Source organism: Eurosta solidaginis, chromosome 2, assembly GCF_040869045.1.
Source record: "Eurosta solidaginis isolate ZX-2024a chromosome 2, ASM4086904v1, whole genome shotgun sequence".
Classification (NCBI taxonomy): Eukaryota; Metazoa; Arthropoda; class Insecta; order Diptera; family Tephritidae; genus Eurosta; species Eurosta solidaginis.
The window spans coordinates 12,234,055-12,259,559 of record NC_090320.1 but is presented as its reverse complement, the minus strand read 5'-3'; the positions used below and the strand labels follow the sequence as shown (position 1 = coordinate 12,259,559).

Here is a 25,505-nt window from a genome sequence, read left to right as displayed (position 1 = left end):
ATCTATTAATTTTGGCGTGGGTGAATTTATTCACATTTCGGTGATTGTATTTTACTTCCTTTATATTAGGTCGGTTGAATGTTTGTCCGCTTTTCATACAAATCTTGCAATCGATTTTAAAGTAACTTCTCATTGAGCTACAAACATGAAACTTTACACATAGGTTGGAACACCGTGACAATGCAACAAAAGGAAAAAATCCATTAGGTGGCGCACGGATCGAAAAATTAGATAAGAATTTGCAAATATTCAAACCAGCTTTTAAGTAATTTCTCGATGAGCTAGAGACTTAAAATTTCAAACTTAATTCAGAGGTCGATGACAGCCGATGACACGATACAAAAAGATTCGCTAGGGGGCGCACGGCATGAGATATTTAGAAAAATCGTACGACACGGGGGGAATTTTGGGATTGATTTTTATGTAAGTTCTTATTGAGTTACAAATGTGAAACTTCACAGATAGGATAAGACGCCGAGAAAATTTAAGAAAAGGAGAAAAAATTCCGTTAGGTGGCGCACGGATCGAAATATTTAGATAAGAATTTGGAAATTTGGTGTTTTGAGATCGATTTTAAAGTAACTTCTCATTGAGCTACAAACCTCAGAGACAGGTTAAGACACCGTGACAAAAGAACAAAAGGAGAGAAAAATTCGGTTAGGTGGCGCACCGATCGAAAAAATTAGATAACAATTTGGAAATTTGAAACCGGGGTTTAAGTAACTTCTCGATGAGCTAGAGGCTAAAATTGTAGAGCTTGATTCAGAGCTCGATGACACAATACAAAAAGTTTTGCTAGGGGGCGCACGGACTGAGAAAAATCAAACGGAACGGAGGGTATACACTTTTAGCCCTTTTTTCCACTCAACACTCCACTGCACTCACCTCGAACAAACCGTAGCAAAAATAAATGAAAAGAAATTTATTCCAACTTTAAGAAGAAGTGTGCAAATTATTTATTTAAAATATGTAACGATTGCGCGCCAAAACGTGTGTAACGATCAAAGGTTTACAATTTGTGAACTGTGTTTTGATGTGAATGTATATGTGTTTGACAATTTATGTGTATGTATGCGTTAGTGTTGAGGTGTGATGTGTTAAGTGGGCGGCAGGGTGGGCTGGCAGTGTACGGTGTTGTAGCTGGTCACGCTATCTTAGCTATATCGGCCCCCCTAAGCGAGTTATCAGCCTAGCAGTCTCTGTAGCTACTGCAGCGTTTCCACCACATTACTAAGCCCGGTTGGGCGACGAATGCGTTGCCGTGCTGGATGCCGATGAGGTGCTGGTGCTGGAGGGCGATACCGGGCCCCAGGATGTGTCCATTGCCGTGGGCGCTGGTCTTGCCGCCAATGTGGACGCCGTGCCTGCGTATTGTGATGTGTGGTCGGCCGTTGTCGCACGATGTTGCGAGTGTTTCGTGTAGGTGGTGCCACGGGGACGTTGCGCCTCGCCGGGCGATGTAATAATGTATGATGCGACCTGTCGCACAATTGGCACAGGCCGATAGAGATGCATGCCACAGTGCCATGGAATTAAGGCAATAGCCGTGCGTTTGTGCCACTTGCTGTCGTTGCGTTGGTTGCATGCCTCTAAATATTGCGCATAGTCGTAGCGCGTGTGGACGGCAACACAGTGCGCAACGCACGCCATATGCCGCCACTGGATCGCTAACCGGGGTCGGAGATACGGCCACTGTATCGGCTCTTGATGTGGTCCGGCGAGACATTGCGCTCGGTGGGGCTGCTGCTCTGGTAGCATTAGTGCGAGGTTGTGCAGTTGGCGGTGCTTTTGGCGGTGGCACGATTACAGCCGAACGGATAGCTGGTGTTGGGGTAATTTGGTCGGTTTCCATATCCATGTTAATCCGTTTGGAGAAAGAGTGGACTTTAGCGTTTCATAAATGTAATTGTTTGCTTGATTTAAACAACTTTAGGTGAGATGTTACTAGGTATTGGTATGGATATATATAGTATATAAGTATGGATATGTATATTATATAAGTATGGATATGTATATTATATAAGTATGGATATGTATAGTTTGTTTCTTGTTATGATATTTTTAAAGCGGTAGTCGATTTTTATGCATCATACTCATCTTATACGGATGTATTGATTTTTAGTCGTTTTCGGTTTATTATTTTTGTAATATGAGCGAACGATATGTGTGCTATTACCATCGGTTCGTAGCAAAGCTTTACGAGCGGTCGAGTTAGTATACCGTTTTCGTACGGAGGCCAGCTGCTCGGATGTGACCATCGGAGCCGAAATGTATATTTCGATGCTTCCTCTGTGGGAGGAAGACATTCGTCATGAAATAAGACGCATTCTCCAATTTTGGGTCCTCTTGTGTATTTTTCATCGGTATCGTGTATGGAGGTCTTTTAGATATTCCTTCTTCCATCGGGGGCTGAATTCGTGATGGATAATCTTGATTCGTTCCCACCTGTTTATTAGGGAAAGTGAGTCCACATCTGGGTCGGGTATAGCCAGAAGTGGAACTCCTCTTAGAAAATGCCCAGGAGTAAGGGCTGTAAAATCGGAGGGGTCTTGCGAGAGCGCTGAGAGTGGCCGTGAATTCAGAACGGCTTCCAGTCGTATTAACAGAGTCGTAAACTCTTCAAAGGTAATTTTATTATTGCCAGCAGTTTTCTTCAAATGCGATTTAAAGCTATTTACTGCCATAGTCCGCCCATGTGTGGTGCACTGATGGGGATAAATTGCCAATTAATGCCTTGAGGTGCATATTTGTCTATGATTTCCGGCGAGACTTCTTTAGCGAACTGTATAAATTCTCTTTCGGTGGCCCTTTTCGCACCGATAAATGTTTTTCCATTGTCGTTAATGAGTTTTTCTGGAAATCCTCCCCGTCCGACAAAGCGTGCAAATGCCGCAAGAAAAGCGGCAGTGGTAAGATCTGAGCAAACCTCTAAGTGCACCGCTTTTATCGTAAAACAAACAAAAACGGCCACGTAACCCTTCGTTATAGTAGAAGGCCTTAGCATCGAGGCCTTTAGCTGGAAAGGTCCGGCGAAATCAACACGAGTAATCGTGAAGGGCAGAGTGAAATTGCAGCGCTCAGGTGGTAGAGCTGCCATGATCTGCGTGCGCATTTTTTGCTTATGTAAAGTACATATTTTGCACATAAAAATGCATTTCTTTATCAGGGATATTTTTTCCCTCTGCACATATGGATGCGTTAGAGCATAACTGGTATTATTTGGAATTCCTCTTACCTTATTCTATAAGCGATATACAAATTGAAACAGACACGCTACTACCCTTAACGCTCGGGGAAACGACGAAAATTGCTCAAGTATGTTGTTTTCCTCCAGAGTCGCATGGAAGCATTCCATTCGATTCTTCGACTTGCGGGAGCTATGATATTACGTTCAGTGGACTTTGGCCATGATTCTGGTCATTCTATTAGCCAATGAGAGCCATTCCACCAAAGTGTTGTGGTTGTTAGGTACAGTGGTTTGCAGCCTCTTGTGCCAAGAACCGCAGGGTTACCAGCACTGACTACATGTCGCCATGTTGCTGGCCCAACTAGATCAAGAATTTGAGCTGTGCGGTTTGACACGTAGGTCTTTCATGTATGCGGTGGTTTTTCTAACCAAGCTAAGACAATTTTTGAATCAGACACAGATATAATTTTCGATTGCTTAGATTTAAACTGCTTTGTACGGTTGAGGCTAGTTTGGCGAGCAGAAGTGCTCCACATAGCTAAAGCCGTGCAAAGCTTAAGGTCTTAAGGGGTGCGACCTTGCCTTTTGCAACTAATAAATGGCTTGTCGTTCTGCCATTGTGTTGCGTTCGTACCTAAATAGCTGCGCAGTATGCTTTTTCCGAAGCATCGCAGAAGCCGTGGAGTTCCACATGATGACCGGGTGAGAAGTTCACCCAACGAGGTTTTTGTATCTCGGATATAGTATGCAAGGTATTTGAACATTGGGACTATTTTATTAACCGAAGTAGTTTGACTACTTCATTCCAATCTGTTCCATCTAGCCATAATTCTTGTATAAGGATTTTCGCTTGTATCATAATTGGCGCAAGCCATCCTGCGTGGTCGAAAAGTTTTGCCACAGATGACAGAATTTGTCCTTTCTTTTTTGCTGATATTGCAGATATTAACTCAAGCGTGTATGAGAATTGATCTAATATCGCATTCCTTTGTATGTCCAGGGTTTTGGTGGTGCTTTCTTTTTCAAATTTCAAAAAGTGTGTCTAATAGATACTCTTTATTTATATTTGCCAGTATTTCTGGATGGTTTGCAGTTATCTTTTTTAACGGGAATCCTGCTGAATCAAAGGCTTTGATGACTTGATGCAGTGTTTCGCACGCTAGGGAAGGCTATGCCTTCCAGAAAGGATGTCGTTACATATATTTGAGAGCTAAGCACCGGGGCGGCTAAAGGTAGTTGCGCTTTAGTATCTTTTGCTAGTTCATGCGATGTTCGAATGGCTAGAAAGGCGGCGCAGTCTACGCCAAATGTCACCTTTTTCAGTTTGTAGTCTCGTATCGGACTACTAGGTGAATTACGAAATATTATACGTTGGTAATCTTGGTCGTCTGGATGTACAAGGATTTGCCTGTACATTTTTTCGACGCCACCATTGAATACGTTTTATACATACCCCACTGTAAACTAAGTAACATTAAATCTGGCTGCAAAGTGGGTCCCGAACATAGAACATCATTTAGCGAATTGCCTGAGTTCGTGCTTTTAGATGCATTAAATACCACTCTTACTTTTGTTGTAAGTTCTTCAGTTTTAATAACTGCATGGTGTGGGAGATAAAATGACTGATATTTACCGTTTGCAATTTTTCATAGGAATTTACTGCTTCCATATGATCTAATTGTAGGTATTCCTCAAGGACGTTATCATATGAGGTTTTTAGATCGCCTTTCTTAAGTTTCTTTCCATACTTAAAAATTGATGTTGTTGTTGTTGTTGATGAAGTGCTGTTGATGAAGTGCTGGGGTTCGTGATTGACCCAAGGCGAGTGTGTCTGGATATTGGTGTTTAAATGGTAGTCGAACGACGTACCTCCCGTTACCCGATCTTGTAGGTGTGGATTCATAGAAAGCTTCGAAATACTTATCTTCAGGTGTAGTAACGGGTATGGGAGAGAGTTCTTCAACTTCCCGAAATTTTTTCAATTGTGAGTTAAGATGGTCATTCGAAATATCTTCCACTTGAGTTGTGAATGTGGAGAATTTCTCTTTGACTTGGCCGTTTAAAATCCGTCCGAAAATGGTATTTTGGGCTAATAGGGTGTTGGAAATTTTCTCAACACCTTCTAGTATTATTTGGGGGATTAAGTCGCTTCACAATAATATGTCGATTTGATCTGCTGTATGACAATTAGGGTCGGCTAATTTCAGATGCGAAAACTTTTGCCAATGCTTGCTACTTATGTATATTATAGCTTCGGAGCATATTAGTAAGACACGGCAGAACAATACTTGCGCTTTTATTCTTTGCTCCGCTTTATAAGAAACCAGGGTAATCAATCATATTTTAATTCAGCTTTGTACTGCGTTTGTACGCGTTTGAATGTTGACAGATTTTGAACAACATGGTTGTTTTTGGCAGTTTTCGGGATTTCCCGTTTCGGGATTTTCAGACATAGCAGTTGCAGCTAGTCCTGTGGCTCTTTTAGCTTTCAAGCTATTATGTTTATTATTAAAAACGTTAATGGAGCAACGAATTATGCCTCCTTTGACAATGTGAGCAGCTGTATTCGCTCGGACAATTTTGTAGCGAGTGACTACTTGATAAGCAGTTTGTACAGAGTTTTTTGGTTCTAACTAGATTATTTCTCTCATTTACTGACAAGTTTCTAAATTTCTCACAAGATCTTATTACATGACCTCCATTGCACAGTTCGCATGACGAATATCTTCATTGTTCTGAAGTGAACGACTGGTTTCTATTGAAACACTTATTGTTTGAAGTATAGTTATTGGCTTGGGGTTTTAAGAAGCTTTTGTTTTGCATTTGCTGCATATTTTTCGGCTTTGTTATCTACCCGTTCTGCGATTTCGACTGGGTGGTGAGGAAATCTTTCATTTGTTACCACATTGGGCATATTTTTCGGGATGAGAGAGATTGCTCCCATAAAATTAATGATTTTTCTGGTACTGTGGCAGCACAAATATTTACCAGAATGGGGTCCCAGTTTTCAGTGGGAATATTTTGTGTTGCTAGAACCGATAAATAGTTTGTAACTGTAGCTTGTAATTTAAGAAATTCCTCACTTGTTTCTTTTTAAATTTTTGGCAAGTTCATTAATGTGGTTATTTGTTTAGCAACCAACACTCGTTCATTTTCATATCTACTCTTTAACGCTTCCCAAGCCAGATTAAAATTGTCGTCATTAAGTGCGAACTGTTTTTAATCGCTGCTTGACCTTTTGTTTTATTTCTTAAATGATATAATTTTTGGGCATGTGATAACTTTGGGTGGTTTATATACACGGCTGTAAATATGGCCCGGAAGGACGGCCACTGTTCATAACCCCCATAAAATACTTCGGTATCACATGCTGACACTTTAAAAGATATATGCCTGAACTCGCTTCGTTAGTTTGTGTTTGGGGCAGCTCTACTCGTTGAGGTGGAGTAGGTGCAGTAACCGGCTTTAGAAGTTTAAGTTGATCGGAGATCATAGCCTTTGTTTCTTCGTATCGGTCTAAGCAGTTTTCGTATTTTGAATGCGCCGAGTCTTTAAAATTTTCAGGTAAATCTGAATCGTCGGTTTCAATAATTGCGTCATATGCAAATTGGAGTCGTGCCCAAAATCTGTCAAGAGATTTTTCTTTTGTCTCGAGAACCGATTCCGTGTTTTCCTCTATAGGTATTGAGGAGAATCTAGTGCAGTATTTTATAACACTAGCCGTTTATATCTATAGACGTTTACGCTTAAACTTTATATGGACTCCTAAACGTCAAACTTTAAATACACCTCTGAAATTGCTGCGCACTTCCCGTTTCTAAAAACACCACCCCCACCCGCCGGAGGCTTATAGTTTGATTACAATTTAATATTAAAGTTTCCAAAAAAATGCAAGAAAACGCAGTGAATTGAGCAAAAATGTTGCTACCAGACTTCAAAATATGTATTAATAAAAACTACTCAATCTATTTTAATCGCGCCTTTTTTATTCCAGATTTTCTGTTTTTTTATGAAGTAAACGTAATTTATTTTAAAAAATCGTATTTTTTAAAAACAAATTTTCAATTTTTTTTTATGAAATAAACATAATTTATAAAAAAAAAATTAAGGGCCGCAGGTGAAAATTTGGAATAAAAAATCGGGCGATTGTTTATTCCAAATTTGCAATTTTTTATAAAATATACGTACATTACGGTAAATTTTTGAAAAAGTTATAGCATTTTGAAAACAAAAACGTAGTTTTTTTAAAAATTCATAACTTTTTTTGAGTTGGATGAAAAAATTTGAAAAAATTCAGAAAAACGTCAGCCAATTCTAAAGGGGTCGGGTTCAAAATTGGTCGAAATGGGATGGAATACCTTATATACATACATACATATCGACGTATTTATATAAATACAATGCGAGCAAATTCTTAGGTGACACGCAAAGTAGGCTAGTTAAACCAAATGCAAGTACGTACATATATGATGATATGAGAGCGTTTGAGCATAGCTATGTAATTAGCCAGTGGCAGTGTTGCCATTTTTGTGCTTTTGGAGCCATATCTAGTTCGTTTTTTTTTTTTTTTTGCGTTTAGTTCCAAAAATTCCGGTTTAGCCTCTTTTTTTGGGCCTCTTTAAAATGTTTGCCCCTTTTTGGCTCCAAATCTATTTCGGCAATCCGTATTGTGAAATTTTTAAAATGTTTTATGTGTGTCGAAGTTTCATTATGTATGTTATGTATGAAGTGACAACCCGGCACTCAACTGATAACAAAAACTTTAATCGATAAACTGTACCATGAGGTTGTATATTTGCTTTCCAGCTTGTGCAACAGCATAGTGTCACCTTCTAAGACTTCCGAACCTTTAACTGCAGATTGTAATAGATTTTTGTCTCCCGTACCTTATTTTCATTACACCGGGGAAGAATATATACGAATTCATGGTAAGAGAGATATGTAAGATATGTGGCGACGTCATAATTAAATTAATACAGCAATTAAGGCAACGCTTGCCGCACAATATAGAAACGCTTAGCAAAATAAAGTTCCTTTCGGTTGACAAGACATTTGGAATTGTAAAACCTCAAAGGTTTTCATATTTCACAAATGAAAAATAAAAAACAATTATACCACAGATTAAATAACGAGATTACAAAAAAGTGAAAAAATATCCATCTCTAAAATTCGAAAAATGTGACTTCAACATTAAGTTTTTGGTTTGATGTTAACCCTCCGTTGTGTGATGTGGCCTATGCAGGTCATTTCGATTTTTAAAGGGGTATATCTTTTTGTTTCGTTAATTTTTCAAATAACGGCGCCAATATACCATACAGGTCTGTTAGCTGAAGCTTCTGAAAATTGTATAACCATTTCTAACGAAGTGAAAAAATATATATTTTACACGAAAACTTTATATGCTAGGATAAATGGCCTGCACAGGCCACCACTGCAATTTTGGTGTAGTCATGTACCGTACTTTTCGGCAGATTTACTAGATTTATTAAAAAAAGCACGAGAACAGGCACCAGATATCTGCAGTTATGTTAGAATTGAATTAGGTTGCAAATTTTCGTTGTGTTTGATTGATTTCGCTTTTTGCAATCATTTTTGTTTGAGTGGAGACAAGTTAATATTTATTTACAGTTGAAATAGTGATATGTATTATTCATAAAGTGTTTTCTCTTATGTTGTGCCGGAAAAGAAATATAACTTTAAGACGAAGTATATAAGGCTCTATTAGCTATCTGTAGAAGTTGTAAGCATCTATCAAGTGAGAAAAGTGCGCCATCACTAGGAAGTGCTGAGCAAATTTACTGCACCGTATGTCACCGACGACGATGATGATGAGGATTATGTTCTTGTTGATGACGGAGAGGTGTCTGATATTGAAAATGAACTTGAGGTCAAAGAATAATTGCCTAAAACGAAGACATTTATGACGTTGGATGGGATGAAGTAATCGAAAAAAAACAGCCTAGTGTCTCAAATCTTGCCAGTGGAGTGAATCGATTACTAGGTGAAAAAGAGCTATATAACGACTGCAAGATTGACAATATGTTTTGGAAAAAGGAGCCGCTAGCGCCTAGAGCACGCCATTGGAACCGGTTTACCAGTACCCGCACCAGACCAGTGGGACTTGCTTATAGATTTCTGCCGATTGCAATGTCTATTTTTCGTGACATAATGTCACCTGAAATAGTGGATATAATTGTCCATCAGAGGAATTGGAAAGCAGTAGAAGTGATCAAGGCCTGGACTAAGGCTAATCCAACATGTAAGCCGAAAGAGTGGAAGCCCGCTGACGAAATGGATATGTATGCTTGGTTTGGATTGCTATTATTTTCCGGTGTGCTCCACTGCAATAATATGCAAGCAATGGCTCTATGGCATTCTCGGCATTTTGATATTTATAATGCAACGTTAGATCGATTCAAAATGTTACTTCAGTTTGTTCGTTTTGAAGGATCTAACACTCGTACTGAACGTATTCTGTTGAGTAAATCTGCACCAATTGACGACATTTTGACTATGATGAATCACAATCTTCAAAAACATATACCCCTAACGCAGCAATAACAGTAGATGAGCAGCTAGTTCCTACCGCGAACTAGGTTTACGCAGTATATTCCGTCTAGGCCAGCAAAGTACGGAATAAAAATTTGGTGGGTCTGCGATTCTTCAAACAACTTCTTTTTTTTATTAGTATTGCACTTATATTGATTACAGACATAATTTTCGCACCACCCTATAAACAAAGCACGTTTTCGCATAGGTGGACTGGCCAGGCCATTTTAAACAACGAAAGGATATAAAACTTTCACACAACGGACGGTTAAACAGTATAATTCCAAAAGCTTGTCGATTTTGTGCTGCCTGTTTTCAAACATGTGTTTGATTAAAAGCAAACACAGCAACAAAATGAGTTTAGTTATGTTGAATTCGCTTCTGGATATAACGAAAAACCAAAAACCAATTGGTTGGCTATGGTATGGTTATGGCGTTAGCGTTATGGCATGGCACCATTACTCGATTACATTGATTTCCATATGGTTGGTTCGATCAGCTGTTTTATCTGGTTATGGATAAGTCACCATTAATTGGCCCTTTACTTTTTAACGATACCTTACCGCCAAAAGGCAAAAAAAAGGAAAAAAAAAACGTATTTTTGTTATTAAAAAATATAAAATGAACTACAAAAACAGTATTATTAATGTACCTCCCTTGTAACTTATTATTTTTTTTTTTGTTAGTTTACTGTACCTTTTTTATAACTTTGTTTAAGTTTGATTTGAAATAAATGTGTAAAAATATACATATACTTTTAGATCTTTCCGCAACAGGTTTTGGATTTTCTTGAAGAAATTTAGCTCTTTCCAGCCCTTTTTTTCTAGATTCTATCTAGCCCTAAAAACATTTTTTTCTGGCAACACTGGCCAGCGTAAGTAAATGATTAAATTAGAGATGATGTATGTAGATATGAAAGTAAGAATGCTACGCTGGCACAGTGGGCTGAATCTGACCAAACACATATATTTTTTTAAGCACATAAGATTCACAAGAAAAATGCAAGCTATTCTGTACTGCTTTCTTTTGTGTCTTTATATGAAATTATTGAATACAATAAAAACATATATCAATCTTTAAAATTCATATGTTGTTGAACAGGACTGATTTTAGATTTCCCTCAGATAATCCTTTGTATATATAAATTAAAAAGATATAACAATTAAAATTTTCGTCATAATTTGTAACAGTTTATACACTGCTGAAAGCGCAAAATACCCTCTTTCTGACAACATGTAATGTATATATATATATATGGATCAAATAATGGAATAGAGGTAGGCTACGTTAGGTTAGGTGGTAGCTGCCCTGATAAGTATAGCTCACTTGGACAACACGAAGGTCCGTTGTGATACCACATACACCAATAAGGGTGACTTAGATCTAGCTACTTAGAGAATGATAAAGCTCCCAATGCTACCGATCTCAACTTTGGATAAATCCTCGGGAGATCCAAGTGAGTCGCGACCGAAGTACTTTCGATTAGTTCTGGCAAAATCTGGGCAATCAAACATAAAGTGATTTTGCGATTCCACCTCAGCATCCTCCATACAGCTGCAGCAGGATGGAGTTTCAAGTATATTGAGACGTACCGCATGGATACCCATGGGATACCCCGTGCCCTGTCAAAACCCCAATGACCATTGATAGGTGAGCCTTAGTAAACCCAATTATTTCAGCAGACCTCCTGCCATCCACTTTTGGCCAGAAAGATCTTGCTACCCTGCAAGACGTGGTGTCCGCCCAACGTTTGCTGAGCTGTCTCGAGGCCCAACTATGGAGGAGCAATCCACAAGTGGCCAACGGAATCCCGAAATCCCTACAGCCATCTTCATCCGGTTCAGTTGTACCGATGCGGGCTAAGAGATCCGCTTGACAGTTACCTGGGATATCAATATGGCCCGGGACCCAGATAATCTTAATTGTAAAATAATTCGATGCAATCGCAAGCGAGGTCAGGCACTCCCAGACCACCCTCGATCGCACTTTAGTTGAGCTCAAGGCCTTGATAGTCGCTTGGTTATCAGAGTAGATGTTAAATTCCCTAACCGTAGTAGTACTGGATAGCATTTCATCCACCGCATCTTTAGTCGCAGCAACTTCCGCTTGGAATACACTGCAGTGATCAGCCAACTTAAACTTGCGGCTTGCATTTAGCTCTTGACAAAAGATCTCCCCACCAACCTTTCCGTCCAACTTCGACCCATTCGTGAACAAGTTAACCGTTCCCATGCCCCAGATAATTCCTCTTCCGCACACCTCTCTCGGTGGAATGACTGGGGTGATGGTTGTATAGGGAGCAGGCATACAATAGTCCGTTCTGTCTATAATTGGTAAGAAGGCTAGATTGTCCGAAGTCAGAAAGCCCATAGCCTATATCACGAAGCCGCGGCCGCTTTTCCCGCAATATCTACTGGATATATGTTCGGCATGACGTTCAGTGCCAAGGTAAGTGTTGTTCTGAGAGCGCCAATGATACCGATCTGCGCCGTCCGTTGCACTGCACTGACATTAACATTTTGAAGGTGCTCGCCGTATCCAGTGCTTTCCACCAGACCAGCACCCCATATAGCAGAATCGGTTTGACCATCATCTCATAAAGCCAGTGTACTACTCCTGGCGAGAGTCCCCATCTCTTTCCGACAGCCCCTCTGCAGCAGTACAAGGCAACCGCGGCCTTTCTGGCGCTATCTTACACATTGGGTCTCCAGGAGAGTTTCTTGTCCAAAACAATCCCCAAATATTTAACCTATCAGAAAGTACCAACGGCACCCCTCCAAACGAGGGAGTTCTGAAAACATCTTATATCTCCTTGTAAAAAGAACCAATTCCGTTTTTCCCGGGTTGACCGTCAATCCACATGATTCAACCCACCTAGCCACAGTATCCAGGTAGCCCTGCAGACCATCGCGCAGGGTGCCCAGAAATTTGCCTCTGACTAGGATAGCGAGGTCATTCGCATAGGCAACCACCCGACAACCATTGACTTCCAGCTACACAAGAAGCTCGTTGACTACCACAACCCACAGCAGAGGAGATAGGACGCCCCCCTTTGGCGTGCCTCTGCACACCTTCCTCTCAATTATTGCCCCTCCCCACTCCGCTGGGACAATTCTGCCGCATAGAAGATTGCTAATAAATTCAACCAGAGCCGCCTAGACTCCTAAACCCACCAGAGCTCTTTCGATTGCCCTCGGTAAGACATTGTTAAAAGCCCCCTCGATGTCTAGAAAGGAACCCATAGAAAACTCTTTGTGTTCTAGGGACCCCTCTATTTGCTGTACAATAGATGGAGAGCCGTTTCCGTCGATCTGCCCTTGCAGCTATGAAGCCGACAGTCACACCCGAGGTATCCTTTCCCGTAGCTACAGGTCAATCAACCGCTCGAACGTCTTAAGAAGAAATGACGAGAGACTGATTGGCCTGAAATCCTTAGGCGATACATGAGAGCTTCTGCCGGCCTTCGGAATGAAGATAACCCTAACCGTGTGCCAAGACTTCGGGATATAGTTAAGTCTGAGGCAGTTAGTGTATATGATGGCCAACCAGCAGCAGGCTGGAATAGATGTAATGGACTTGACACTGTTTAGACACCAATAAAAAATGTTACCCGAACTTTGCGGAAACATTTTAGCAAATGAAAGCTTTTTTAATTCAAGTCGACGTTTAGTTACTAGGAAAATAATATGGATAAGGACAGGCTCAATTTATAAAACCTCCGTTTTCCAATTTTTTTTTAATTCTAAATGAAAGTCTAGACAAAATTTTATTAAAAGCAAAAATATAAATCTGGGTTTAACAGCGCTACAGGACGTTATATTTTGTCAAATTTGCAAGACCGATGAAGCCTTTCTTTGAAATTATGTTTCTGTTCTTTGATCATAACTGAAAAGCTCTTGGGAAAGTGTCGCAAATCCCCAGAGGTGTTATTAGCGTATGAAAAGAAATACCAGAAAAGAAATGATTAAGGCAGTATTGTGAAATATATTGAGTTTGCAAGTTAGGTTGCAGAGTTAATGAATTACCTCATGAGGAGTGTGGCTGTTTGTCCGCTTCGATGCGAAAATTCAAGTGAGGTCTAAATGCTTCACGAATTGACCCAGAACCTCCCGAAAGTAGCCAGCGGAGAGATAGCTGTTTTGAGGGGCAATCCGCCGACACTCAAATGCATGGAAAAAGCGATAACTGCATGGCTACTACGGAAGTTAGTCTGTTTATACGAGTATGTGCATATTGCTATAGGTAGGCAGAGGGAAACCCGCGCTGTGGAAATTGAAGCCCAGGTTGCAGAGCCAATTAATTACCTGATGACCGTGGCTGCTGGTCCGCTCCTATGCTAAAATCCAAGTGAAGTCTGAATGCTTCACGAATCGACCCAAGACCTCCCGAAAGTAGCCAGGGGAGAGATAGCTGTTTTGAGGGGCAATCTGCCGACGCTCAAAACGCATGAAAAAAGGGATAGCTGCATGGCTACTACGCAAGTTAGTTTATTTATACGAGTATGTGCATATTGCTATAGGTGGGCAGAGGGAAACCCGCTTATATGTAAGTTCAAACGTGTGTACATATTACAACAGTCCGGCAGAGGTATGCTAGCGCATAATGTTAGAAGCAAGTAAAGAAATGCATGAACAGTAACATTGGTTCATTGCACTAGTTCACGGACATGTTCGTGTATGTTTTGTTGGTAGAGACAAACCACACACATTTCTGCCAAAAGATGAATGCCTTAGCATTAGGCTTAGCGCGCCTAAGTTGAGCGCCTTAGTGTTCACACAGAAAATGTATGCCTTAGTATTAGGCTTAGCCTCGCATAGGTGAACGCCTTAGAATTCACTCTGTCTTATATAAGGCTTACGTCATTGTTCAGATGGCCGGCAGAATACACTCGCGGTGTTTTCAAAACCACTGCTTAGGGATAATCCCGCTTAGAGGAACCTGTTTTCCAATTGAAACAAATTTTGTTTAAGTTGTTGATGTTGCTCTGGCGGGGACTTTAGACCAAGACCAAGACCTTCAGTGTGTTTGGCAATCGTCAAAAAGTGTAGAAAATTTTTTTTTATCTTTTTTAAATTTTTGTACCAAATTTGTGTTTCTTTTCATTTACTTTTAAATAAAACCTGGTTTAAAAAAAAAAAATTTTTTTTTCTACACTTTTTGACGATTGCCAATTTTTGTAGGAAATTTCGTATATTTGCCCCATGTACAAACATGAATAACTTTCCTTGCGTGAATATTCCAAGATGAGGCAATTGATGGTATACCATTGTGGTGTAGAGAAAAAATTAACAAATGGGTATGAAGTGATAACAGTAAAATTGTAGCTGTGCCCACAAAAAAACATGCTCCTAAAAAAAATTTACGCAACCAAGTGCTTCCACTTTTCTGCCTCTACCTTCAAAACTGAAAGGGGCACATCGAATTTGAAGCCCCAGGTATTTTCAGTCTCTGATAGGCTATTATCGTGCATAATCCAAATTTCAATACTCAGTTGCCTCAAAAAGCTATAGGCAAAAAACTCTCAATATTGAAAATGGCAAAAAAAAAACGTATCGCTAATTTGATTGATGATAGTTTTGAGTATTGGAGGGGCACATTAATTTTGCTAATACTTTTAGAGTCTCCGTCTCAAAAACAACATTCAGTTTAAATTCATAGCGTTTCAGCGATGCCTCAAAATTGTATCGAAAAAATAAAAAAAAAAAAATAAAAATCAAGGGTATCGCTTGAAAAAGTGTAAAAATCGACGTTTTTTACGTTTCGAAGTTCTGCAAAAACTTACTATCAACTTTCTTGATTTTTAAAATCATCAGATCGGTTAGTCAAAACGTCAAAATTAATGTCCTTTTACTTTTTTCTGGCTTTAAGTTTTTTGCCCGTGGGTAAAACCTGAGTATCCAAAAAAGTAAAAGTTTTGGGGATTTGCCCATATGACGAAAAATATTATATTGATGGTAGTGATTTTTGAGTAATAATTACTAATAAAATAGGGCAATTTCAATGGTTATATGTAATAAATTATTGCTTGCAGAAATTGGCGCTTACAACGTTTTTAATTTTTTAAACTTTCCTGGTTTTAAATATTTTACAATAATCTTTGCTGTTTTAATCTTATCTTGCAAATACGTTTAAAATCTAAAGCGATTAATAATCGGAATACTCCGATTTAGTACAAACATGTTTGAAACATGCTTGAACTGATGACATGTTTGAAAGGCTCAAATTTTTAAACGTTTACGGTGAAAAAAAAATTAAAAAAAATTAAACCACCACAAAGAACAAAAGGCAAAGAAGAAGACAAATATGAAAGGAAACACGAAGACAAACGTGAAGTGGAAGGCCAAGGTATAATATAGAACTGTCCAGAAATACGAAGATAAACACTAGGGATTCAATAGGATATGAAGCGCAATTCATAGTTCTCTAACCCAAGTGTAAACCTCACCTTTCCGTTGGGAATCCTGCTTATTTAGCAGGCAAGGCTCAGGCAAGCTCGATGACTTATGTATAAGTTTCAACGAGGTAAAATTAAAACGTTCCCAAGATGGTCCTGCTGGTACCTTATTGGTGATATTGTCCGGAATATACCATATCAATATCCGGAAAACGACCACCGACATTGATATAAATCCATAAAAATGTCGAGGAGTCTCCTCTATGCTACAAGCAGGAGGAGAAGAAAAAGAAGTAAAAACTCACGCAATGAGAAAGACAAAGGCATATACGATGGCCAAGAGAAAGAAGCCAAAAAATATGAACACCAAGGGCTGAAGCAAGATGATGACGAATACAAAGATGGCGGCAAAGAAGAAGTGTAATCCGAAGAACAAGAGAGTGACGAAGACAAGGGCCAATAGAACGACGAAGAAAACTATAGAGATGAGATAAAGGTGAAGGCAAGGAAGGGACGCAAGTGAATGCAAAGGCGAATGAAAAAAGAGGAGAAGAAGACCGGAAAACGAAGGCAAAGAGATATTCGGAGGCAAAATCAAAGAAAAAGGTAAAGTCGATAAAAACTAAGAAACATATGGCAAGTCAAAGAAGAAAGTAAAGCCAAAGAGGAAGACGCAAAAAATGATTACTACTACTAAAAGGTTGAAAATTGGTACGGAAGCAACGGCTACAATAAACTTTTTTAAGGATGATGAAATTTTTACGATGCACGAAGTGATAAAATATTGATGCCAGAATGGATTATCACTCCAAGGCCCTATCTCAGAATTTTTTTTTAAACGACCATTCTCATTGAAATAATGCTGAAATAAGTGATCCTGACAGATTTTTTAAATAAAACGTATTTCGGGAGAATGCCAAGACAGTGCGTTTCTGTAAAATATTTTGAAATTGGGTGTTCTTGAAAGTAATTCCAATACATTTTGATTGCAACCATCATCAATAGAGAACACGGACCTTTTGACAATCACTCAACAGAGTTAAAAAAACGTCTTAACTTAAAAAACTTACGCAGATAGACCAAACTTCGAGCGGAAAAACGTATGTTGGGTTTGCTAGTGAAAGTATAAAAGAACTTATGTCGGGACTAAGCAGACTTCCGAAAATCAGTTTAACATGACGTATTCCGAAGCATACCAGGATAGTTAATACTATATTCGAAAAGATTGCCCCTTCCCAATTTTTCAATGAAGCTCACTTTGATAGTTTTATTTCTAATGCAACCCAACCAATGCATATTAAATTTTTCAGTGGTCGCATTGTGGACTATGAATAGTTTTCGAAAAGTGGACAGTGCTATGTCCTCTGCCAAGATCACATATCAATTGGCTGTTACTGCCGGGTCTGCTAATAAATTAAAAACAAAAAAGATACTCTGGCCGCCCGGAAGAGAGAATGGTTTTACCCAACTCGCCGGTCTCTTCAAAATATATCTCAATGCTTAGTAGACGTTAGGTTAAGTTAAATTGCCTGATATATAAAGACCTCACATAGACTGGCAAAGTATAACTTTTTTAACACTCACGGAAAACTTATGCTACCCACTGTATACCAATTTATATGTACATAAGTACAAATGTACCGAACAACGAAATATGGTGAATGACACTAGAACAGCTGATACGACAAAACAGTTAACAAATCGGATAACACAACAAACAAAAAAAATGTAAACAAGCTGAACTGAATAAAACGAATGTGCTTTTTAATAGGCGCGAGGAAAATTTCGAAGGTGGGCAAGTATTTTTAAACTAAACGCGTAAATGTAAACAAGTTTTATGAAAGTGAAAGAGAATGCGATGATAGAGATAAGCTGAAGCAAAAGGAATATGAAAAGTGTATAACTGTAGTTTTAAGAATGATATAAAATAAATAAACAAAAATTGATTTGCAAATAAAATAAGTTTGTTAAAAGTTTTCTTTTACAATTCAGAATAATGCTGATTGCTTTTAGCTTTGGCATAATTATCGTATTTTATTTCAGTAAAGCGCGGTTCGTTTATTTAAATAAATATTTATTAAGATTATTCCGGCTCTATCTGTTTGAGTTTTCTCTTACATATTTTATTTACAGTTTAGTGCGATTAGTTTAAAGTAGCGCTCGGAAGTGCGGCTTATATGCGCCTGCTGCGGCTATTCGATATTTTAGTTATTGTTGTTTTATGTTGAATGCTGCACTAAATTTTGTTTGATAATGAAAGTGAATTTAAGTAAAATTTTTGAATTTACTTTTGTGTTATTTTTTTGTGTGACGGAAATTGATTGCAATTTGACGGTAACGCGTCTGAGTTGTTTGATAATATTATTTTGTTTTTATCGCAGCCTTAACCAATAAGAGGCACAAGTCAAAACCAGATGGGCTTAAATGCTTCTGAATAGCAGACAAATTAGAACATTTTTACAAAAGCATACTTGACGATAGATCTTTTGTTGAAAAGAGTATGAATAATTTAGTAATGTTTTTATAACTCCATTTGTTCAAAAAAATCAATGGAAATTTTGTTTTCTGTGACTATTTTTGGTTCAAGATGCGGTATGGTGCTGTTAAGTTTGGCTTATGGTCTGTGTAGAAAATTTATTTTTAAATTTTTTCTATGAAGAATTCGTATAACCTGCAAAGTCTATGTAGTCTCAAAGTGCGGAGCAATTAAATTATCTATTTGTGTTGTTAGGCACCAGTTATTACTACAGTTTTATATTAGTTTTAGTGCTGCAATTTTGCTCGTATTTACTATTACTTATGCAGTATGCGATTATCTAAGCTTTTATCCGTCAATTCGTAATATTGTCATATCCAAACAAAATAGAAAGAAAACCAAAAATAAAAATAATTTACAAGTTCGTAAAATATTTATTTAAAATACCTAAAAAAAGCAGCAGCTACAAATATATAAATACTAAAAAATAAATAAATGAAAGACGCGATAACTTCCGAAGGGCCTCTAGGCTGAGCTTCTCTTCCAATTTGCGTCGTGCTCCTGTTAATTTTCCCTACAAATTGGCGTGACGGGACGTACACGTTTTACGCTGACTCCGAAAGGCTTCTGCAAGGCAGATGAATTTTCACTGAGTAGCTTTTCGTGGCAGAAATACTCTCGGAGTGTTTGCCAAATCACTGCCGAGGAGCGACCCGCTTAGAAACCCCTTTTTTTTTCTAATTAAAAAAACTTGTTTCTAAATTTTTGATGTTTGTTCGCCATTATTTGAACCCACGACCTTCGTTGTGGTAGGCGGAGCACGCTACCACCACACTACGCTACCAATATAAATACTAGTGAAAAGACATGTCAAGATCTGTCTAATGTATAATATACTAGAGTACACCGCAGACATTGTTCTGCCCGAGTATTGGCTTTCGCACATTTCAAAATTTATCCTCGCTTCACTCCTCTCAATCCCATTCTTTTCTAATTTATCTTCCATTTATTTATTTTTGTTCTACCCTTATTCCATTTATCTTCCTCCCACTGCCGAATTCATTCCCACTCCAACTACCGCTACCACTCCCATTCCCATTCCAATTTCACTCCTAATACCACTACCAGTTTCACTTTTATTCCCCATTCCACCCCCTTTTCTCCCACACAACAAATCCCTCATATATGGATCCTCTGTACCAAATATGGAATACCATGCTTGATCCCTGTCTCTCCTCCGTATCTTTCCCATTTTACTTCCTCGATTTGCTTTTCTCTTCTACTCCCACTTAATTCCTCTCCCTGAATCTAGATCTATTTGCATATCCTTCCCTTCTCCAGGTTCCTCATCTTCCTATCTTCCCCTTGCACTTTATCCATTTGTATCTGCATTTTCTACTACCACTTTCGTTTCTCACTCCCTCCCAATTTTTCTTTCTCTCGACCGCTTTCCCTCCCTCTCAATTTCCCACTCATATCTCATATTTTACATCTTCTCTGTTTTAGGCTTTGGCTTTTTGTATAATTCTCTTTTTAATTCCCCACCCCATTCCTTCCCTGAGGGAATGTAAGTGGTTTATGCGGCAATAGGAGCAGAGACCGGTGCACAGTAACCTGTCCTACCAGGTATGGAGTCGAAGCCAGTCAAAATACTGGAGTGACCGGAATTCAGTGAATCGGGGCAGAGTTTGGTTGTATAACATGTATCCCTATTTTTCAGATATGTGGGTTTTCGTCATTTCTCCTTCATTTTAATAAGCTTAACGAATTAATTAACTTTTAACTCAAAAAGTCGTCAATATCGGTGATATATAGAGTTAGACAAAGGTAAAGGGAGCGGTGTAGGGGAAAAGGGTTAGAGAAAAAGTTGAGATAGAAAAAGGCAGGCAGGGAAAGAAGTAGATGTAGAGAAGGGGAAAACAGGACAGCGAAGGCTTGGTAAATGAAGAGGGAGGGGAATGAAAGAGCGAGCGAGCCAGAGGGAACCAGACAGACGGAGCGAGTGAGTGGAATATGAGATAAAAACCTCTTAGAAGTCGTGCAGATAAAGAGAGGAGAGAATGACGTCGGCTAATATTTTGATGAAATTTCTTTTAATTGAATTCCTAAATACAGAATGAAAGTCCTATCGCGTCAGAAATAAGATTATTAAACGGCTAAGATTTTTAATTGAATCGAACGAAATTCGCGATTTCTTAAATCAAGTTTAAGCTGGTTTTTCAGTGAACTTAATAAGAGTATACCTTACAAATTATCTTTGTTTTAATTTGCGTACAGCCTCGCAACATCGAAAGCCACAATTATCCTGTACAGAAGCACTTAGTACACACCAGCGACGGTTAGTTGCTTGCCACATTTCGCATACCACCGCACGCATTCAAACAAAACAAATAAAGTCGTGTTACTGCAGCATGGTTTTACGCTCTCCTCCGATGTATGGCTGCTGCGTGGTACAGAGTCTGATTTGCCTTATCTACCCGCAGATGAGGGCTACGATGTCTGGTTAGGCAATAATCGTGGCAATCCTTATAGTCGCCGTCACATTACACTAGATCCACAAGCTGATAAGCAATATTTTTGGAATTTCACATGGCATGAAATGGGCTATTATGATCTACCCAGCATGATAGATTATATACTAGCAGATACGGGACAAGAATCACTACATTATGTTGGTTATTCACAAGGTGGTCTAGTAGCATTGGTGCTCTTAACGACGCGTCCTGAATATGGAGCAAAATTTAAGACATTACAATTTACTGCACCCACAGTGTACATGAAACATATTCAAGTGCCAATAATATCGAATTGGCGTTATACTTTGGGAGGATATTTGGGACGTATCTTTGATTGGTGGGGTTATGCAGAAACGCTAACTTTTGGGCGATCGAATATATATCAGCGTGCCTGCAAAGCGCTTTGCGGTGATGGTGCTTATTTTAGACCGCTTTATTTGAAAGTTTATGGCATGGTTGCTGGTCGTGTGAATGTTGGTGAAAACTATCAGGTGAGTTGATTTTCAAGTATGACATTCAGATTTTTATAACTCATGCTTTACTTTTCCTTACAGCGCATATTGCCGGACATGTGCGCCACATTACCCTTGGGCGCCTCAAACAAACAACTTTTGCATTATATACAACTGCATGCCTTTGATGGGTTTAATAACTTTGATTATGGTAGCCCTGAAAAGAATCTACGACAATATGGGCATACTACGCCACCCAGCTATAATTTGAGTGCTGTGAATAACTGTATAACATTATATTACAGCGAAACGGATAACATGAGCGCTGCGGAGGATGTGCGTCAACTGGGCAAGGAGTTGCATTGTGCAGAATTGTATCTGCTTCCCCATAAGGCTTGGAATCATGGTGATTTTGTATGGTCTCGTCATGTTCGACAGTCATTACATGATCCTATTATTAAGAAAATTAATGTTTGGGAGGCGGATAGGATAGGGGGATGCACATAATTATATACGAACTAGGACGACTTTCAATTTTTGTTTTTAGGCTGATTTATTGGTTTGAGCTTCCTATTGTATATGTCGATGTATATATGTATAGTCTTAGTAGGATAGTTTTAGAAAATTTTACTGGTGTAAAGTTTCTCATTCGTTTGTCTACCTTTTATCCATGCTTGTCCACGGAACATTTTCGTTTGTCAACCTTTTGTTAAAAAGTTATAACAAATATATTTTTTTTACGAAAAAAACCCCAAATTTTTTTCGCTTTATTGTGCTAAATCTTATGTTGAATTTTTTTTTCGAATTTATAAAATATGTCACTTATCTACGGCAAATTCGCGTGCAAGAATTATTTTCCTAACTGGTCTCTAAGGTGATTTTCGAAAAGTCGAATTAGTTCGATATATTCTAAAATATAGTCGCGGAAAATTTTTTGTTTCACGGATAAATTCCCGCCAATTTTCCCAATAGGTAATTTTTTTCCACGTAAAAGTTGTGTTGCCAACTTCAGAGAGGTCGCATATGACCTTACATGACCTAGCCAGCGAAGCTTTAAGTTTTTATTGGGTTACCCCCTTTATCCCCAAATGAAAATCCCCAAATTAAAATCCCCAAAATCAAAATCCCCAAAATCAAAATCCCATAATCAAAATCCCCAAGACGAAATTCCCATTTTCTGTGTTAAAAACATTCAAATTAGGTTTAAAATCGCCGCGATTTTAAACGTAATTTGAATGTTCTTCACATAGAAAAAGAATAGTTATGTTTATTCTATTTCCAAATTAACACTTCAATATTGATGATTTCACAAATATTTAATAGGCACATTAAAGAAAGTACACTTATAAGTACAATTAATATAGTATTTACATAACAAAAAAATTCAAAATTCATTGCATTGCAGATAAACACCGGAACAGTTTTTTTGTTTTTACAAATTATAAATACATATGTACATATATATATTATTATGTATAAATTACATTACAAAACCCTGCCAGCAGTTTTCTGATAATTTTATCGTCTATCGCCAAGAAGTAACTAATTCGATACATTTTGCCGTTAATAAGGCGATAGAAATTCATTTGACAAGCAAAACTTATACTTTAAGGGAATTTTTCCTCCAAGAAGTTATTTAGGCGACGGAGATCTGTAACGTTTTGAATTTTCCTTTTTTCAATTATTTTGAGAACTTTTGCAGTTTGCTTTCGTAGTTTCCTTCTATTTAATAGCTATATTAATGATATGCTAATTTTGCGATATTTTCTCATCGTCGCTTCACTACCAGATCTAGGATTTTCATTTAAATTTTTTAATATTTTTTCACAGTATTTTTAATAATAAATTTATAACCAAAATTAAGTAAATAGAAAATAAAATTTAAATCCGTGATCTGGCATTGAACCGACGACTTTTGCACGATAGTTGAAGACCTAAGTCTCTGTGCCACTGATGTACATAAGAAGTTGTTGTCAAATTCGCAATATAACATTGACATGGTTAGAACAGAAAGAAGATATGAAAACACAATGCAAATAGAACGTGTACCGTTAGGTTATTCCCCATCATTTTACCTTATGCTTATATATTTTATCATACTTACATATATATAAATGCGCAGTTATGTTTATAAGCGTCAGAACTTTACTTTATGATTTAACTAGCCTTTACCCGCTGCCCCGTCCGCAAGGAGAAATTTAAATATATGGGATATTCGCGTTAGCCTGCTTATCAAGTTATCTGTTTAAAATTTTGTTTTCTGTCTAATGCATTTTATTTTTGTAATTGAGTAAAAAAGAGAACTAAATGAGCTGATAACCTGATAGGATCCCAAATTATCCCGAAATTATTCAGAAAAAGCTACGAAATGACCCCGGGCTATCGCGGACGGATCCCGAAAATCATCCAGAAATGCCCCGGAAGGATCTCCAAAAGTTCCCGAAATAGTCCCAAAGAAACCCGAAATGACAACGACACGATTCTAGACGTATCCAGAGAACCCCACAGAAATGATCCCTGAAGGTGTTGCAAAATGATCCCGAAAAGGTTCCGAAATGACCCTGACGGGCTCCCGGGCGGATCTCAAAAACCATCCAGAAAATATCCAGGAAGGGACCCTAAATTATCCCGACATACTCCAGAAAAAGTTCCGAAATTGCTCCGAGGGGATCCACGACGGATCGCGAAAACCATACAGAAATGATTCGCCAAGGATCCCAAAATGATCCCGAAATAGTCCGGAAATGACCCAGATGGGATCCCGCACAGATCCAGAAATGATCCCGGAAGGGTCCAAAAACTATCCCGGAAAAGTAACAAAAAACACCGAAATGGCTCCTACGGCGTCCCGGACGGATCCAGAAATGATCTCGCAAGGGTCCCCAAATGGTCCCGAAATGACCCTGATGGATCAGGCAAACCATCAAGAAATTATGCAGGAAGGGTCCCCAAAAGATCCCGAAATAATACAGAAAAAGTCACGTATTAGCCCCGAAAAGGTCCCGAAATAACCCCGACGGGATCCCGGACAAATCCCGAATACCATCCAGAAATGATGGCGGAAGGGATCCCGAACGGATACCGAAAATCATCCAGAAGTGATGCCGGAAAGGTCCTCAAATGATCACCTTATGGTCCCGAAATGACCCTTAAGGGGTCCTGGACGGATCCCGTAAACCATCCAGAAATGATCCCGATATAGTCCCGAAGAAGTCCCGAAATGACGCTTACGGGATCTCGAAGGCATCCTTAAATGACCCTGACGGGATCCCGGACAGATCCCGCAATCCATCCAGAAATGATCTTGGAAGGGACCCCAAATGATCCCGAAAAAGTCCCGCATTGATTCCGACGGGATCCTGAACGGATCCCGACAACTATCTAGAAATGATGCCGAAAGGGCCCGCAAATGACCCCGTATTAGTCGAGAAAAAGTCCCGAAATGACCCCGACGGGATGCCGGACGAATCCCAAAAACCCATCCAGAAATGATGCCGAAAGGGTTCCCAAATGATCCCGTGTTAGTCGCGAAAAAGTCCCGAAATGACCCCGACGGGATCCCGGACGGATCCCGAAAAGCAACCAGAAATGATGCCGGAAGAGCCCCCAAATGACCCCGAAAAAGTCCCCAAATGACCCCGAAGAGATCCCGGACGGATCCCGAAAACCATCCAGAAATGATGCCGGAAGAGCCCCCAAATGGTCCCGAAAAAGTCCCCAAATGACCCCGACGATATCCCGGACGGATCCCGAAAACCATCCAGAAATGATGCCGAAAGGGTTCCCAAATGATCCCATATTAGTCGCGAAAAAGTCCTGAAATGACCCCGGCGGGATGTCGGACGGATCCCGAAAACCATCCAGAAATGATGCCGGAAGGGACCCCAAATGATCCCGAAATAGTCCGGATGGAATGACCTCGTCGGCATCC

General features: G+C 39.1%; 2 protein-coding genes across 2 annotated transcripts in view; both read left to right on the top strand.

Moving 5' to 3' along the window:
- The window catches only part of Nckx30C (solute carrier family 24 member Nckx30C), an 849,440-nt gene that overhangs the window by 238,793 nt on the left and 585,142 nt on the right, over nt 1-25,505 (top strand). The gene's annotated exons all lie outside the window — the stretch shown is intronic.
- LOC137241464 (lipase 3-like) lies at nt 1,584-23,804 on the top strand. Its single transcript, XM_067769078.1, has 3 exons — nt 1,584-1,832; nt 20,930-21,613; nt 21,677-23,804. Exons 1-3 carry the CDS (start codon nt 1,584-1,586, stop codon nt 22,079-22,081), a joined length of 1,338 nt encoding a protein of 445 aa, XP_067625179.1. The 3' UTR covers nt 22,082-23,804.